Source organism: Cucurbita maxima, unplaced genomic scaffold (genome assembly GCF_002738345.1).
Source record: "Cucurbita maxima cultivar Rimu unplaced genomic scaffold, Cmax_1.0 Cma_Scf00029, whole genome shotgun sequence".
Taxonomy (NCBI): Eukaryota; Viridiplantae; Streptophyta; class Magnoliopsida; order Cucurbitales; family Cucurbitaceae; genus Cucurbita; species Cucurbita maxima.
This window is the reverse complement of record NW_019272045.1, coordinates 112,278-130,879: the sequence shown is the minus strand read 5'-3', so window position 1 is coordinate 130,879 and position 18,602 is coordinate 112,278. Positions and strand designations below refer to the sequence as shown.

Below are 18,602 nucleotides of genomic sequence, written 5' to 3'. Positions count from 1 at the left end.
TTTTTTTTTTTTTTTTTTTTTGTTCTTCTTTTCTTCTCAATCATGTGAAAGACGTAAAGGAAAGAGGTAGCAAAAGGTGGGTTGGATTGACGTAAAAATTTTAGCTTTGCATGAAAATGTTACCTCTTGGAGATCATCATCATTTCATAACGTTCAATATTCAACCTTTCTAAACCTTCATTTTCTAACTTCATTTTTTTTTTACCTCTTACAATTTTACCTTTCTAACCCTCTCCGATTTCTTCGGTTATTTACAAGAATGTCATTGGTTTGTATTCACGTTCTATTCAATTTATACCTAAAATCATAAACAAAATGTAAGAGTATTCATTGACGTAAGTATTGGATATGGAGCCTGATGCCTATTGTAAAAGATCTGGTAGAAATATATATGGTACATATTTAGTGTAGAGACGGTAAATATTTGGTAAAGCCATATATATACCGCATTAGGCAATGCTCTCAAAACGTATTTTTCTTCATTGTCTGTATTTTCTTAAGTCATCAATAAAACCTTTAACCATAGTCAATATTTCTCCTTGAATTTTGTTTCTACTGTTTTTTGTGTTCATCTTGATCAAGTGTGCGTTGTTGAGCGATTCTAACACCAAGAACTCAACCAACTCAGACTACTTAGCCCAAATCATAAAAGTTGAATCGGGTCGGGTTAAAAAAATTAAAAATTTGAGATGGTTTGGAAATTGACATTTTATTGATAAGATGAATCCAACCAACTAGAAAATAGGGTTACAATCGAACCAAAACTGAACTCAACTTTAAGATTATGATGAAAATTTAGAATATTTCGTTTATCTTTCTGTCAATCAATCTTTTGTTTTTAGTACGAAAGTTCGAACAAAATATAAACTTTTTAGTGTATTGAGTCGAGAATTGGACCCACAAATAATAAAGGTTTAATAAGAATGAGACAGAGAAAAAAGGTGACAAAAAACGTGAGGTTGTGAACATATGAGAAATTTGAAAATTATTGTATATATTATATAGTTTTTTAGGTAAGAGAGATATTTTGACTGAAAGGTTAACTTTATTAGCTTTTTAAGTTTTAAATGCTCTCTTTTTCTCTTCCACTTTAATACGTTGTCTTTTTGCCCCTTTTAATGCAAACGGAAATGGTGAATTTCCTTTGGGGACTTTTTTTTTTTTTTTTTTATTAACTTAGCTCATCGAACCACTGAATTCGACGTTTAATGGTCTTGACTATCAAGTTACGTTACCCCTTGTCTTGAATTGTTTCAAAGAGGGAAGACTATCTCTGTTTACAAATATGGATCGTGCTAATGTGTTTTGTTTTTACTCTCGTACTTTCTACGAAAATTCTCGGGAGGCTAACTAATGTAAGATTCCTCTAAACCAAACAGATTTAACTTTGGAATTCTTATGATTAAGTAATTCCATAACTGAAATGGAAAGAGCATCTTATTGATGTAAGTTGGGTTAAATTTTTTAAAAAAACAAAATCAATTTACGAGTTGGCATTTTTTTTCTTTTTGTTGGATCATCCCGATCAACTCAAAAACAGGGTTACAACACTCAACCCTGTCATGTCATATGTTTAAAATGATAAAAAAAATATTTAATGTTTGTAACTGATGTTAGTAGTGCGTTGTGACTTATAAATGTTTGATATTTAAACTTTATGTGATTTTAGTTATTAAAGTAACATGTATTAGGGATAAGTGGACTTTTTTAAATAATTTAAAAAAAAAACACATCCAGACAACCTAACCGAACACTACTAAAAATAAAGGGTTTTGTTGAATTGGATTGTCAACTCCGTTTGAGTTGAATTGGTGGGACAAAATTGGATGTGTAGTATTTCTCTATACGACTCACACATATAGACCCACCAAGTGGCTATATATGTTACCGTGGGTGCACCCTTCAGTTAGTGCACGCTCACACTGCCAAAGCCATATAGGGAAATGAGCTTGCATAATATCTTGGCGTATAGATATCATAATGTACATGTCTGTATTCATCATAGCAGAGAAATATCTCAATCCACATGGTATACAAAAATGCATAAGGTCCTCGTAGCTTTAAATCATGAGATACGACATGGAAGTCACAATAAAGTCCATAACATGTTATAAACATCTCATAGCATAATTGACAACATAACATAATACATTTCAAACCGTTATAAAATATGGCACATAGAAGGCTACAGAACACGTATTTTCCTTCTATTCATCCAACCAAGTTAATAGTAAAATCACCTACTTGGTTAGCTTAAGTCAGAGTCATTGATTTATCCTTGTGCAAGTCCAAATTTGTCCTTTGTAATCCCGTTCAAATTTACATGGGTCCACGACATCAGGTTAGAATATACTAATGAGCTTAACTCACCTAAAGATATTGAATGATTCCATATTTCATCTCACAATTATATAAATTGAGCAAATAAGGGTCATACTGAACTCAAATACTTTTAATAATGTCAAAAATGGCTATGGGACGGTCCAAAATAATAAGAGTGGGCCCATATAGCAAAAAAATGTGGTCCAAAATAGTCCAACTGAGTCGAATTAGCTGGATAAGCCAAGGCAAAGCCACTGAGCCGAGGCAAAGCAGAGTCGAACATAGGGGGAATCGACTCAATTGAGCCACATGCGAGCTGAGAGCTAGAAGTCGCTCAACATACTCGTGTCACGTGAGTACAATTGGGGAAAGGACACATGTCGGCTTGAGGAGCAAATCTACCAGAGAGGTCAGGTCAAGGTGCAGAATGGCGGCAGGTATTGGACCTTGCAAATGTTTAATATTTAACATTTACAACTAATGGTAGTGATGTATTATGACTTGTTTGAACTCTATAAGATTTTAGTTATTAATGTAACGTGTATTGTAGATAAGTAAGAAAACGATTAAAAAGAAAAGCACAACCCAACAATCCAATCTAAAAATCGAGTGTTAGATTAGGTTGAATTTGACTTTTCGAGTTGTTCAAGTCACCAATCCAAAATTTCAGGTGGATCAAAAATTTTTTTCCAACCCAACCCATATTCATCCCTCGTAACATAGAAACAAATCTAAAAGTTCGAGAACTAAAACTTATAATTTAACTTGATATGAATTTGTTTATCCTTCGATATAAAGTTTAAGATCTATCACTATTCTCGTGGATAAGTCTCCTACCTCTTCTAAATTATGTTTAAACACAAAGTAATCCTACCTCTCTCGATTGTAGATTTAAATCTTCAACTTAGACAAAACGGGTTGGTTTAAAGATTGGTAGTAACCCTACCTCTCTCGATCATAGATTTAAATCTTCCCCTTAGACGAAACGGGTCGGTTTAAAGATTGGTATTTTGTTTAAATTAAGAAGAAAAGTTTTTAAGTGGGTGGTTGGAAATGGGATTGAGAATGATGAGATTATGACAAAGGGTATTGCAGTTTGTATAGAGAGTGAAAAAAGAGGCAATAATGGTGGGTAGGAGAGTAGACACAGCTTTGCTTTTTTGGGTACTTGGGGAATAAAATGTTGTCTCGACTTGGGGAATAAAATGTTGTCTATCCACAACAATTGGCCTCACAATAACCCGTTTCTTTATACGATTCAAAAAGTCCACCGCTAGTAGATATGGTCTATTTTAACCTGTAACGGATCGTCGTCAACCTCATGGTTTCAAAACGCGTCTACTAAGGAGAGATTTTTCATACCCATATAAGAAATATTTTTCCTCATCTTCAATCGACGTGGGATCTCACAATCTATCTCCCTTAGGGGCTCAACGTCCTTGCTACACATCGCCTGAACGTATCGTTGTCAGTCTCACTGTTTTAAAATATGTCTACTAGGGAGAGATTTCCATACCCATACAAGAAATGTTTTGTTCCCATATCCAACCGATGTGGAATCTCACAATTTATCTTCCTTACGGGCTAGTGTCCTCCCTACACACTGCCTAGATGTATCACTGTCAGTCTCACTATTTTAAAACACAACTATTAGACAAAGGTTTCTACATGCATATAAGAAATACTTTGTTCGACTCTCCAATCGATGCAGGATCTCACAGAATTACAAAGTAAACTATAGATATAGGTTTGAGGAATTTATTGATATGACATTGAGAATATTTGGAATATTATAAAGAGAAATAAATAGTGTGACATCTAAGTATAGACGTCATGAGAATATTTCTAAAACTCTTTACATATATTTATGCCTAAATTTGATATATACTTAAACCCTAAATTATTTTTTGGTTTTCGATAAAAAAATCTCGAGAATCTTACAAGATTCGATGGTGAGAAACACAGAATACAACAAGACGTTTCGATTAATGCTTTGAGTATTTCTTACCATAAATAAACGCAAACACTCAAGAAATCTGTAGGCAAATTCACATCTCTTACAACTAACACGGTCTATTGTTGTTGAAGTCAAAGCTATTTGCTTAGTTGGTATTAGTTCCAATACATATGTGGGAGCAAAGTTAGCTATATATGTATCATAAATTCAACTAAAATATTAAGAATAGGATCTAAAAAGAGATTCATATTTCTCACACTCTTTCCATCGCACTAAATTCTATTCCCTCTTTTTTCAGTAATTCTCTGACCTTTATTAATTTTCCTTTTTCTTTTTCTTTTTCTTTTTCTTTTTCTTTTTTTTTTTTTTAAATAAAAAACATTTTGAATTTCTTCTGTCTCTGTCTGCCCATTCAAAGGTTGGTGTGTTAAAAGGAGGGAAGCTGATCTATGACCATGAACAACCAAATATAATATATATTTTAAAGCTTATGGGGTCCACTAGAAATGGACTCCACATTTAAAAAAAGAATAAATATATTTAATATATATATTAACAAAAAAAATAAAAAAACATTGGAAATAAAATAATGGAGTTGAACAAACCCCATAATCATACTGTTTTGATTCTTTGTTATGTAATTAATATTATAAACTATAGAGTATGATCCCATTTTCTTTATAATTTAATTAAAAGTATATATTATCTGATGAGGATAGAGAGAGAGAGTTTTGAAAAATCTTATTTTGCAGCTTTTTATAATAATGAGAGATAAATATTACCATATGCTATAAATTTTATTATTTATATAATAATAATAATAATAATAATAATAATATGCTTCCCTTCCCCTCCTTCACTACTCCCCAAAAAAGTGCTACATTTTAATTGGACATTTTATATATAATAAAAAAAAATAGTAAAAATTTAGGCAATGTGGTATGTAATCCAGTAAGATAAAGGCAATTAGTGTTGGGAGAAAAAAAAAATCACATAAAAACAAAACAATATTATCTGCTCAACAATCAAGTTATATGGATTTCTCCTAGAATGTTCGTGTAAGTGAGCGTCAAATGTATTTCATATTTCTATATTTGTTGTGCAAATATCATTTTTAGTGTATTGGATATTTGGGTTTTTAACTTCACGAGAATGAATAGATAGATGCTAATTACCGTTGAAGTTAAGAAGGAAAACTAGTAACTGTAAGTCTACTGCTAGCAGATATTGTCTTTATTTAGCTTTTTCTTTCGGGTTTCCCTTCAAGGTTTTGCGTCTGTTAAGGAGAGGTTTCCACACCAATATAAAGAATGTTTCGTTCCCCTCTGCAACCGATTTGAGATCTCACAATCCACACCCTTCATGGCCAAACGTCCTCACAACACTCGTTTTTCTCTCAAATTGACGTGGGATCTCAAAATCCACCCATCTTTAGGACCTAGCGTACTCATTGGCACACTGCTCGTTGTTCACCTCTTTCGAGGCTTAGTGACACACCTACTTTTATTTTCTCATACCAGTCGCTTACACAGCATGAAGTTTTAGTATAAAGATGGTTGTCTGGTTTGCTCATTATTTTCCAAATCCAAATATCTCTCTCAGTCTCAAGCCAAAGAAGACACCAACTCTTTCACTTCCTTTCTTCAAACACAAAGCTCAAAGCCAACACCCAAAAGGGTTGAAAGTGGGGAAAGAATCACAAGTAAAGAAAACAAGCAAGAAGCAGCAGAGCATAGGTTCCATTAACAAAGGGGGTGGTGGTAGGGGGCGTGGGGCAAGTGATGCGATCAGGAACTTGCGCAGCTCAGCAGACCCTCACACCGGAGGCTGCTTCAGTTCTGAAGCATTCCCTTTCTTTAGCCGCTCGTCGTGGCCATTCCCATGTAACTCCTCTCCATGTAGCCTCCACTCTCCTCTCTAATAACTCCAAACCCCCCACTCTCCTCCGCCGCGCCTGCCTCAAATCCCACCCTCCTCACCCTCTCCAATCCAGAGCTCTCGAGCTCTGCTTCAATGTCGCCCTCAACCGCCTCCCCTCTTCCCCACCTCTCCTTCACTCCCCTCCTTCTTTATCCAACGCCCTCATTGCTGCCCTCAAGCGCGCCCAAGCCCACCAACGCCGTGGCTCCTCCTCCTCCTCCTCCCTCGACCACCACCACCAACAACAACAGCAACACCCTCTTCTCACAGTCAAAGTCGAGCTCCAACATCTCATCATTTCCATTCTTGACGACCCGAGTGTCAGCCGTGTCATGAGAGAGGCTGGCTTTTCTAGCACTGCTGTTAAAACCAACATTGAAGAATACAATGACAACAACAACAACAACAACACTATTTTTATCTCTCCTCCTTCTCCCATTTCTTCCCATTTCTTCTCTGCTCAAACCAACTCATACACCCCCTTTTTCTTCTCTTCTTCTTCTCCTCCTCCTCCTCCTACTACTGATGCAACTAAGTTAGTGTTTGAGGCTTTCTTGGGGAAGAACAATAATAATTTGAGAACTAATGTTGTTGTTGTTGGGGACTCTGTTGGGCTGACAGAAGGGGTAGTGTTTGAGGTTATGAGGAAAGTGAAAATGGGGGAGGTTCCTGAGGCTATGAAAGGGGTTAAGTTTGTGGAGTTTCTTCCATTAATGAAGGGTTCTTCTTCTTTAAAATTGGGTGAGTATGTGAAGGATAATGGAGACGGAGGTGTCCTGGTTTATGTTGGGGACTTGAAATGGATTGTGGAAGGAGGGAATAGTGATGAAATTGAACGCCTGGTTGGGGAGATTGAGAGGTTGCTGAAAGGGGATTTTCTTAATGCTAATAACAATGGTTCTAAAGCTAAGATTTGGGTTATGGGTATGGCGAGTTATCAGATTTACATGAGGTGTCAAATGAGACAGCCTGCTCTTGAAACTCAGTGGTCTCTTCATGCTGTTCCTGTTCCCTCTTCTGGACTTGGCTTAACTCTCCATACTTCTAGGTATATTCCTTGTTTCCTTCGATACAACTCCGATATTTACCGTTTCTCTCTCATTCATCCAACAAGGAGACTAAATTAGAAAAACACAACCGTAAGGTCGCTACTGCATACACATCATGAACATTGTATGCTAAATTGTTTTCGAACACGTAAGTCTAGTGTTTTAAGATGCATTCATAATATGCATACAGTAGCAACTTTAAATTAAGTAGAAAATTTAGGGTCGTTACAACAACATTAGAAGCTAAAACTTGTATATATACCTAGTTTTTCTTTGTTTTATACCCTTGTATCTTCCTGTTTTTTCAAATTTGACTGAAAAAAGTACTACTTGGTTTGGAGTTTTGCATGGAGAACCTCCATTATCATCAATATTTTGAAGTTTATATATGTGGGGAGAGAGAAGGGTTGGGTAGTTGTACTTTTGTTGTGTTGGAGCCTAAAGACAGACTGAGAATAAGGACAGAAACATAAAAGAAAAAGTGTTTCTGGGAAAGTCAGATGGGCTAGTGTCCTTGTGTTTCCTCCCTTTTTTGGTCATTATATAGCCACGCATGGTGTTGTTTTACAGAGTTTTACTCGCAGATATGAAACCCAAATCATCTTTATCTCTCTCTCTTCTGCTAAGTTTTTTCAAAACAGGGCCAGAAAGCAATAGGAACATACCTCTCATATTTGCAGAAAAATGCTTCTATGAATGAAATGGGGATTAGAGAACACTGAGGAAGAAAGAAAAATCATTAGTCACCCTCACTAGATTTGTAATGACTCAAGTCCACCATTAGCAAATATTGTCCTCGTTGTGCTTTCCTTTTCAGGCTTACCCTCAAGGTTTTTAACTAAAAAGAGATTTTCACACCCTTATAAAGAATGTTTTGTTCTCCTCTCCTTATATCTGCTAGCGGTAGGTTTGGGCCGTTACATGATTAACACTTACAAAGAATGATTTTGCTTCAGATTAGCTTGTGTTCATGTTTTCTTTTTTGCTATTGAGGTTTCCACACCCTGTAAAAAATGTTTTGTTCTCATCCCCTTATATCTGCTAGCAGTGGACTTAAGCTATTACATGATTAATGCTTACCAACAATGATTTTGCTTCAGATTAGCCAGTGTTCATGTTTTTGTTGCTATTTTTTCTTTGTTTATGCAGTGTTTATGATTCAAGGCCAAGTTTCTTCTCTCAAACCATGGAAACAAAGCAATTCATTGCAAAAGAAGAACATGAAAAGCTTACTTGCTGCGCTGAATGCACTTCAAATTTCGAAAATGAAGTCCAACATTTGAAATCTTTCCAGTCCAAGCAAGTTCCCTCCTGGCTGCAACAGTATAATGTCAATCAATCACATTCAAAGGTACTAAAACTTGTTCATCACGTTGTTTCATTGCTCAAAAACATAAGAATCAATTCGTTTAATTTTCTTATTCTTGCAAATTTTACAGGATGAGTTTGTGGAACTAAGGAAAAAATGGAACAGATTTTGCAGCAGCCTACACAGAGATGGTTCAGCTCAGAGCTTGATGGGAAAAAGCTTCTCTTACTGTTCATCATATCCATGGTGGCCAAAGATTGATGAATCAAATTCAATTTCCTTCACAGATAATCAAACACCAAAGCCATTACAGAGTTCCAACTTCGTCCCACCATTCAGAAGGCAACAATCATGCACAACAATCGAGTTTGATTTTGGAAATGCAACAACAAAACAAAGTCAAGATCGAGAATCATCACCAAGCTTGAATTCTCTCAAACATATGGTGGGGAAGGAAGTGAAGATCACTCTAGCTCTGGGGAATCCGCTGTTCTACGATTCATCAGCAGAATCCATGGAAATGGAAAGCGAAAGAAAGACCGAACGAGGAGAGATTTTGAAGGTCCTGCAAGAGAATGTACCATGGCTATCAGAATCGCTTCCTAGTATAGCAGAAACAGTAATTTCAGCAAAGAAGAATGAGAAACGGATTCAATGGATTTTGATGGAGGGAAATGATTTCATTGGAAAGAGAAAGATGGCTCTAGCAATTGCAGAATCAGTATTTGGATCTATTGAGTTTTTCTTGAACTTGAATTCGAAAAGCGAAGAAATGGGGATTTCTCGATCTGAAATGGTGGAGAAGGCATTGAAATCGACTAGAGAGCTTGTGATTTTGGTGGAAGATGTGGAAATGGCGGATTCACAGTTCATGAAATTCCTGGAAGATGGATTCGAGAGTGGGAAATTCGGAGAAGTAAAAGAAGAAAGCATCGAAAAATTGATATTCGTTTTAACAAAAGACGATTCCTCCGATAAAAAGAAGAACAGAGATTCTTCATCATCTGTAATCGAGATGGCCCTAGAAATCGACGCTAGGGAAAAACACATGCGAAAGGCAGAACGGGAGATCGAAAACAAATCGAAGAAAGCAAGAATCAATAAGAACAGACAATCAAGCACCAACAACAACACAATCGATCTCAACCAAAAAGCAGCCAACGAAGAAGATCAAAAACAAGAACAAGACGATGCAGAAACGAATCAAACATTACCAAATGGGCAGATAAGTCCGATATCGAGCGATCTAACGCGCGAAACAACGATGTACAATCTGAAACCAGCAAATGGGTTTATGGAATCGATCTCAAATCGGTTCCTTCTGAAATCAAAATCAACACAAGAATCAGAAATCAGAGAGCAACTGAGGCGGATAATGACGGGGGCATACGAGGAGAATTGTAAAAAGTGGAAATGGGATTGGGATTGGAATTGGGATTGTAGATTTAGGGTGGAAGAGGGGGTTTTAGAAGGGATTGTAGAGGGATTTGGTTCATTTTCTAACAAAGTGTTTGAAAAATGGGTGAAAGAGATTTTTCAAACGAGCTTAGAAGGTGGTAGATATGGCGGGAAACAGGAAGGGGGTATAGATATAAGGCTGTGTTTGGATCAAAAACACATTTTGGAGGAAGAACACGAAGAACACGAAGAAGGGTATATGGGTTCTTGTCTCCCTAAAAAAATCAAACTTTCTTCTATGGATTGAAAGTGGTCTTTCATGTAAAATGTAAAATCTCTAGTCCTTTAACTATATTTCATCACTTTTCTTAACGACTTTCACTTGAATCTGACTTTCTCGAACGAATCATTCATAAATAAACACGTTAATATCTGACTACTTTAAGTTCTATAATAAATTTCCTTTTTTGTCGGTTGAGGACGAGAAGAAATTCAAACTTGTAATAGTGTGCTTTGTAGTCACGTTGAGCTACAAGCCTCACTCCGCCTCCACTAAATCTATTAGAAAATGAACATTCTCTATCTATAACATACAATTATCAATGTTCATATTTCTTATTATCATTTTTTTTTTTTTACAATATTTGTCTTGATAAGTAAACTCACTTGCTCGATGATAAAAAAAGAAAGTTTTGACAATTTTTGGCTTGATGTTTGTTTGATATCATAATATCGTTTTCAGGTGTACTCGATTGTTGGTTCCTGATGATCCTATATTTATGGAATCGTGTCCACAATAAATTTTATATTTTTTTGGTGCACACAAAAATAAAATAATGATAAAAGCTTAGAGAGTATTTAACACATTTTTATAATTTTCAGTGCTGTGAAATGATGACTAAATGTGTAAAACGAAAAAACGAATTTAATCAGATTTGTCAAACGTCTATATCATTCAACTGAAATGACAAATTACGGTACCCATTTATTTAAATAATTCGTCTCGAGCGATCCGTACTTCTTTTGATAAGTATATAAATAAGTTTTTTGTTTTTGGTGGGGATTTACAAAAAGGGGAATTGGGAATATGCACTAACAAAAATGTATGGCCAATAAAGTGTTCAAGCTATGATTCCCCTATGATCATAGCCCAAAGAAAAATCTTTTTAACACATGAAATGATTTTTATGAACCTAATTTTTTTTTTTTCAAAATATATATATATAAAGAAAGTGAAAGGGCTCACACCCACCGTTGGATGCAATCATTTGGTCTCCACTTTTCCTGAATTAGTAAGGTCTTAGATGTCGGGTTTCAGCTTTAAACATCGGGTCAATCTTAGGGTCATTTGTCAGATGGTGTTTGCATTAGGTATTGGCTTTGTACCATCTATCAATTTATTTTTTTTCTGGGTGGAAGTCCACTTGAAAAAGGACGGAGTAAAATGAGCGGGTGGTGGAGATGGAATAAGAGGTGTGAGTAGTAGTACATCATTCTTCTGATATTGATAAATACGCAGATTTAGAAATTCATTTCGGACAATTGAACCTTCTCAAACTGTTTCTTTTTAAGAACTAAAAAGATTTGTGCCAAAATAACAGATACAAAAAAGAACAAAAGGCCTTGGACACGTAATGGATCTTGAAGGACTATTTCCGCATCTCCCTGACCAAATCCTCCCACATTAGGATTACTCGTTAATGGTTGATCCAGTTTGATAGATTCGCCCTCTGAAACAAGAAGTTCTGGTCCTGGAGGGATAATATCAACCACTTGACGCTCATTCGATGCGAACAGTTTTATATCTTTCGTAATAATAAATGTTCTTGACGTATAGATTGATTTTTTATAATGTTAACTGAAAATTTGACCTATTGTATACCAAAACGTCATTCGCCAAAAACCATTCTCATGAAATATCATTATACGAGAAATCATTTCATTGTTTTAGCCCAAATGCATGGCTGAAAACAAGGAATTTTCCCTAACTCTTAAAATCACTTGATATAATTTTCCTGCAAGTTCTTTTACTCATTGAGGATAATGAGTATAGATTTATCTTCGAAAAAGTTGAGGCAATGTCTCAATCATTGACCAACTTCTTTTACTTCTTTGGGTAACTAGTGAAAGTATTTAATCATCTTCGGTGCTAATCTCTAATTATTGGAAGCAAAATAAAACTCGACATGGTTAAAATCTTTTTAATTGTCTCAAAAATGCACGATCTTAAACTTAAAAGTCTTACTTTCTAGACAAAAAGTATATATTTCATCTTAATTGTCTCGAGATGCATTTTAAAAACCTTGAGAAAGAGCTCGAAAGGAAAAGTCTAAAGAGGACAATATATATTAGCAACAAAATTGGACGATTACAAATGATATCAAAGCTAAACACAGAGCGATGTACCAACAAAGAGGCTGACCCCAAATGGAGTGTGGACACAAGGTCGTGTGACAACAATGACTATAGGGCCCAAGAGGGGTGGATTGGAGAGATCCCACATCTCTTGGAAAAGGGTGCTAGTGAGGGCACTGAACCCCGAAGAGAGGTGAATATTCCACATCGATTGGAAAAGAACGAAACACTCTAGCCAGACGCGTTTTAAAAACCTCGAGGAAAAAATCGAAAGAGAAAACCGAAAGAATACAATATCGAAAATGTCTTCAAAATTTAAACCTTATAATACTAAGAGATTGAGAGAGAATATCCATGCCAACAAAGAGAAGCTAAGATCATGCTGAAAAAAAGCTTAGGGGAAATTGCACCAACATTAAGGTTCAATCAACTATATGGTTAGATCAACAAAAGAATGAAGGGCTAAAACCAGTCAACAAATGAGGGGAAAAAAAGACTATACAAAGAATGATACAAACTCTCAGATGCTAAAACTACTCTTCTTTGCTTCGCATTCTGAGGTAGGGAGCTGAACATATAGAAGGGTGGTTACATAAAATAATACATCACCCGGTGATTAAGCAATTCTATTATTAGGGGAATAACATATATGAAAATTGATACATTGATTGATACTCACAATAGATTAGGAGTTGCATTAGAAGTCAATGTCTTAGAAGAACACACAGATGCATCCGATGAATCTACAGATCGTTCGAGATCGACCAATGGTTTCAGTCTTCTCTCTACCTCCTTGCTTTGCAGATTAATCTCCTCCAGAACCATAGACAAAGCGGATTTGCAAGAATCCTCGTCCTGGAATGCTAGGATCCATCTCCCATCCACAAAAGGTTTCGTCTTTAACTTTGACGGGGTACCGTGTTTAGCAGGATACAGAAAGGGTAACGTTGATGGACGAATTCTCAAATGCAGCCACCTTGAGTGTTTTTCATCAATTCTAGGCTGATAGGAGCAGAAAAACAGTTATAACTTGAGAATTCATAATCATCCAGGCAAGGAAAAATTAAAGATTTGCAATTAAATAGTTTCATGCGAATGAAATCTTACATTTGACCCAGCAAGAGGTGCAGCAACTCGAATAATTCCATAATTCGGTTTCGATGGCACTTCTTCAGCAAGAATTATCCACCCGAAAGTTCCCATAGAAGTTCCAAGAAAGTAAAAATGGCGCTCTTTTCCCCTCTCGAATGCAATTCTACAAGGAACAGAACCATCTACATAGCAAGAACAAGGATAGTTATTCACATACTCATGGCAACCTACGTGATTAATTTAAAAATATGGTAGAACCTAAAGTATGCAATTCTAAGTTTAGAACTAACCAAGTCTCATCTCAGCACCCGGTTTAGGTCCTGAAGCATCTAGTTCAGCAACCTTTGCACGGGAACATTCAGGAATTTCCGAGGGAGGGTCAATACCAGGCTGTTCTGACAAAGCCTTGCCATGGGAAAATGACTGAAGTTGGTGTAGAAGAACAAATACCTGGAATGGAAAGAGGACAAGATATTGCTAAAAGAAGCTTCATACAGAATAGTAAATTGCATGGGGAAAAACAAATATAACAAATATCCTGAATCTTTTCACTCACATTTACTTAATCTCACCCATTTTGGAGGGAAAATATGTTTAAAGTAGCTGACATTTTTTTGTTTAAGAAACAATTCGACTTTAAGACAATAATGTACGTGCGTAAACCCGCATCTGTCTAGAGCTGAGTTTCGGATGATCAATAATTTAACTTATCTGGACAAGTGATCATAAGCTAAAGTTTGGTGGAAGTTAGTTTTTCCCTTCTATCTTGATTAATGGCAGATTCGGAAGTTGATTGAATGGATTCAGAAGATATTTCAGGGCATTCTCACAGAGAATTTGAAATTGATGCATAGCATGATGCATTTCATTCATTTTTTGGAATAAGAAACAGAACAAGCGTTATAGACACAAAGAGGGGCGAATAACCTAAGGGCCCAAAGTAGAGATAACCCCCGCCAAGGAGTATCTTCCCAATACATGCAAAAGCATGATGCCTTAAATTTTCCCTTGGTCGGGCATCAATAACTGGTAAGTTTAAAGATACCTTTTTGAAATTTATGGCAATCTAGTGTATGATATTTTAATGTTTGTTCCCTTTTATTTTTGTCCTTTTTCAAATTTGTTAACTTCTAACTGAATCTATTTCATATTTTCCGAGCGAGAGGGAAGTACCTTAACCAACTCAGACATTCTTTGACCAGCAGCGAATGATGATTCAGGTGGAACAGCATCATCTGTAAGGACAAGAAGTAACATTAAAATCTTGGGGCAGTAGCATTCAAGTCACCATACATTAAATGAACCACCCAACTTCTGACAAAATAATAAGACTATGAATCTTATAGCTAGTCATTATTCTTACCTAGAACAGAAGCCTTCGCATGGTGCAAGAGCATGCATTTTGGTTCTTTCCTTGGTGATGGGGCTTCAATTACTACGAAAAGTTTAGTGGTTCAGCCCCCAGAAAACACTTGATACACTTAACATTCGTCAAATCACATTAAATAAATACCTCTTTTGCACTTTTTCCACTCGTCTGAGAGAAGAATAATGAGGAAATCCGACCAAATCCCTCTAGCTTCCTTTAGGAGCTCAGAAGCGCAGTACTTATATGAATCCTATTAAATTTCAAAGAGAAAAAAGATCAGAAAAAATAAGCTTAAACCCTTTCATTTACTGATGTAAGTAATAAGCATGACATATTTCCTTCAAACAATTAAAAACAGAAAAAGAAAGTGCTCTCTCTTTTTATATTCTATAAGAAACCGAGCTTTCATCGAGAAAAATGTTCTCAGTACTATTCCATGTATAACTTACTTTCAACAATTTTAGATGATGACTATTAAACTCCGCCTCACTGTAAGGTAACAACTGACGCAGAAGCCACCCCCCATCCCACAATATTTCGGCGGAGATATTTGAACGACAAAAAAGGCTGACCAATGCATCTAGCACCTAACACATGGCCAATAAAGATGGAGTGTTCGTTAGTCGGGTACAAGAAAGATCTTGCTCACTGTTACATGAATAAAATGATAACATTTCAGGAGTCATAATCATCATGATTCGTGAAACAATGGAACCATTTATCATTCATTGTAGCTTTAAAAGTCTGTTATTTTTGGTTTTTTTCTTTTTTTCTTTTTTTGCTTCAGCTTAAATGAGATACTTTTGGCATCAGACTTAGTAACACTAACACACGCACTCATGCATGTTGAACGGTGTTTCTGATCCAAATGAAGATCATATCCATTAGATGGGAGAGAAGTACCTCAAACCTATGTATACGAGGGCTTGCACCTACTTTAAGAAAAGATGAAATGCCATAATCCTGACATTAATAGAGTAGGTAAGAAACAGATCAGCAAATGATCAAACCAGAATCAAGCAGCATAAAATTAAAAAGAGGCATCAAATGGCGGTAATACAGTGTCGTAAATTTACATTTGTTCATCCTCAAAGTAAGTTATAAGTAAGCAGGGTAACTACAGAAAAGTAATTAAGATATTATCCAAGTAGCTCTTAAAAGTCTTCTTTGGGTCGGTAATAGTTGGGAAGATAAAAAGAGTACCTTAAGCTTCTGTAGGTAACCATCAAGTTCAATATTGATGCCACCTTTCACTGAGGTATTTTCTGAAGAAAAGAGTTGCTCCTCGCCGGAATCCTCACCAACTAAGGCTTCCTGTTGAATATAAGTTACAATTTGAGTCCTGTCCCGAAAGTGTTTGTCCAAAACAGTGTACAAAAGAAAACAGCATAATATAAGGTTCTTAACGGGTAGTAAGTACTCAAATTCTGAAAACATGATCCAATGTGGCAGTGGACTGCACCGGGTAGAAAACAGTTATATGAATGAGCTACATATGTGAAAGCGTCACAAAAGAATATAACTCAGTTCAAATTTACAGATTAAAAATTTTGAAAATCTTATACATACGTGATATGAGGATGTAAAAAAAAACAAATAGAAGGTTTAAACTACAGAGGCCATTGAAGATGACCAAAATGTTAACCAAGTGTCATGGGTTCAATCCCCACAACGGCATCAAAATTTATTTCATTTAAGTTTACCAAAATGCTGTAATCAACCTGGCAATGAATTATAAACTGATATAAATCTTCAAATATCATACATGTGTGCAAGATTACAAACAAGAAAATAAATCATAAGTTCATAAATGAATGATTTCAAATAAAATTTAGAGCAGTGTCCAAAATCATGTTTAATGTGATAGGCACTCAAAAATCAATAGATGGCTATATATATCTGAAATTAAAGAGAGATCAATTTCAATATGGAAATGCCAAGCAGACATGTACTTTCTTTCACCATATTGTCAATTGGAGATGTGCTCATTAGTGTTCGCTGGTGCCAATAATAATAAGAAGAAGAAGAAGAAAGCCTGACAAGAGCATCAAGGAAAAGGACCAACATACTATTTATTGAAACAGAGTCGAAAAATTGCAATATAGGATCATCATGGAAGAGTACCAATAACAATTTCTTATGTTGTTTTCTTTGAGGAAGAATTCCGATAGCATCCAGCATTGACTCATCCAGTTCTGCAGAGATATTGAGATGCATTATAAGATCAGAAAAAATGGAGTTCAGGAAGCTGAATATGCGCTGATCTGACCTTTGGTTTGCAATAGTGTAGCCAGAACGCTTAAAGCACCCAAGACTTGCACATCGTCCCCAATTGTAATATGAGAAAGCAAAGCTTCCCTGCCAAGCATACATGTTGGGTTATTTAGGAATACTACATTCTGACACGCCTGAAGTATGATTTAGACCAATATTCATTTACTATTGAGTATATATATTACGCAGACACAGCCTGCCTCCCACTGAAGGGAAAGAAGAAACGAAAAGATATTAAATCAGAACAATAGTTGAATTTGGAGTTTTTAACAATTGCAAGAACCACTTTAGAAAATAGAAATTGGAAGTTTCAGATTGAAACCCTATCTCGCATGCACAAAAGAAAGAAATAAATCAGAAATTATTATCAAGGATCAAAAGCTGGTATTTACAAATAGCTGATAGATAAATTATTAGGAAACCAAGTTACCAAGTCTTCAAATATAACAAGTAAATAGTACATTATTCTCAAAAGTTTAGATACTGTTGACGTTTGTGTTATTGGAAGTGTGTTGGCTCAAAGCAGCCAGCATTGCTTTGAAGGTCATAGTTGATAGTTTGGTTGAAGAGTTTTAAAGATATAAACAGTGAAATGGGGAAACAGGAGCAGTCACAATGGGTAAGTAAAAGCTCGCTCAATTGGTTGGAAAGGCTAATTCAAATATAGTAGATGTAATTCTCAAATTCGGTCTCTTTGAAAGGTGTATTGACGCAAGAACACCAAATTCAGATTGCTTGGAATGACCAAAGAACTACGGACTTCTTTGATTTATTGGGATCAAAGCTTGTATTGTCAGAATTATGGTTGGAAAGGAATTAGAGAATTTTGCAAGCCAAATACCTCTCTTGGTTGGTTTGTTTGGATTCAGAATGTTTTAAGGCTTATGCTTGGTGTTCTTTCCCAATCATTTTGATGATTTCTCTCTAAATGTTGTTTGTTATAATTGGATATGCTTCCATTCTTCCTTTAGAAGCGTTGTTTTGGTTTTTTTTTTTTTTTTTTTTTTTGTAATGTTCTTTACACTTCTATATGGAGTTTCTATCTTTGAAGCGTTAGTCTCTTTTCATTTCTTTAATGAAAAGTTTTGTTTCTTGTTAAAAAAAAAAAAAAAAAAAAAAAAAAGAGTTAAGTAGTCAAACCCTAACATGCTGGACAATCCAACTCAAATTAAACAATAACTAAAGACAGTAATATAAAAAAGAAATCAAATCCTCTTTTAAAATTTTAAAATAATAATAGCAATGATGAAGAAAAAACCAATGGGAAGTATGGGAAGTACATGAAACCGTAGAGGGGATACTTTCATCTCCTCTTTAGACTTAGTACGAGTGCTTTTTTTAGCATTAGTCTCATTTCACTTTTTCAAAAAAGTTTCATTTCCCTACAAGAATATCATATAGTAAAAAAAAGATAAGAAATAGAGATCTTCAATGACGTGAACAGTGGGAAAGGCATGGCATGGGAGAGGTACAGAGAGAAAAGTTAGGCTCTTGCTGATTCTATGAGTCTAAGAGTAGCTCGTCTAATTCAATGCTCCAAAAAAAAAAAAAAAAAAA

General features: G+C 35.5%; 2 protein-coding genes and 1 long non-coding RNA gene across 3 annotated transcripts in view; 1 reads left to right on the top strand and 2 right to left on the bottom strand.

Annotated features, from left to right (window-relative positions):
- The first annotated feature begins 5,863 nt into the window (after window positions 1-5,863).
- On the top strand, window positions 5,864-10,343 carry LOC111465358 (protein SMAX1-LIKE 4-like). The gene is made up of 3 exons (XM_023109689.1): window positions 5,864-7,247; window positions 8,398-8,599; window positions 8,688-10,343. The coding sequence occupies exons 1-3, from the start codon at window positions 6,061-6,063 to the stop codon at window positions 10,260-10,262; spliced, it is 2,964 nt and encodes a 987-aa protein (XP_022965457.1). The 5' UTR covers window positions 5,864-6,060; the 3' UTR covers window positions 10,263-10,343.
- Window positions 7,243-9,898, bottom strand: LOC111465359. Its single transcript, XR_002714194.1, has 3 exons — window positions 9,772-9,898; window positions 8,482-8,563; window positions 7,243-7,966 (listed from the first exon to the last, which is right to left on the bottom strand). It is a non-coding gene; the product is annotated as an uncharacterized LOC111465359 (long non-coding RNA).
- Window positions 10,344-12,696: 2,353 nt separating the features above from the next.
- Window positions 12,697-18,602, bottom strand: part of LOC111465350 — a 20,013-nt gene continuing 14,107 nt past the window's right edge. Inside the window, exons 11-21 of the mRNA XM_023109678.1 lie at window positions 17,041-17,129; window positions 16,896-16,966; window positions 15,975-16,085; window positions 15,675-15,734; window positions 15,221-15,358; window positions 14,916-15,021; window positions 14,766-14,837; window positions 14,576-14,637; window positions 13,693-13,852; window positions 13,418-13,584; window positions 12,697-13,312 (exon numbers count right to left, since the gene is read on the bottom strand). Coding sequence (XP_022965446.1) covers window positions 12,986-13,312; window positions 13,418-13,584; window positions 13,693-13,852; window positions 14,576-14,637; window positions 14,766-14,837; window positions 14,916-15,021; window positions 15,221-15,358; window positions 15,675-15,734; window positions 15,975-16,085; window positions 16,896-16,966; window positions 17,041-17,129 — 1,363 coding nt within the window. The 3' untranslated portion in view covers window positions 12,697-12,985. The remainder of the gene's footprint in view (window positions 13,313-13,417; window positions 13,585-13,692; window positions 13,853-14,575; window positions 14,638-14,765; window positions 14,838-14,915; window positions 15,022-15,220; window positions 15,359-15,674; window positions 15,735-15,974; window positions 16,086-16,895; window positions 16,967-17,040; window positions 17,130-18,602) is intronic.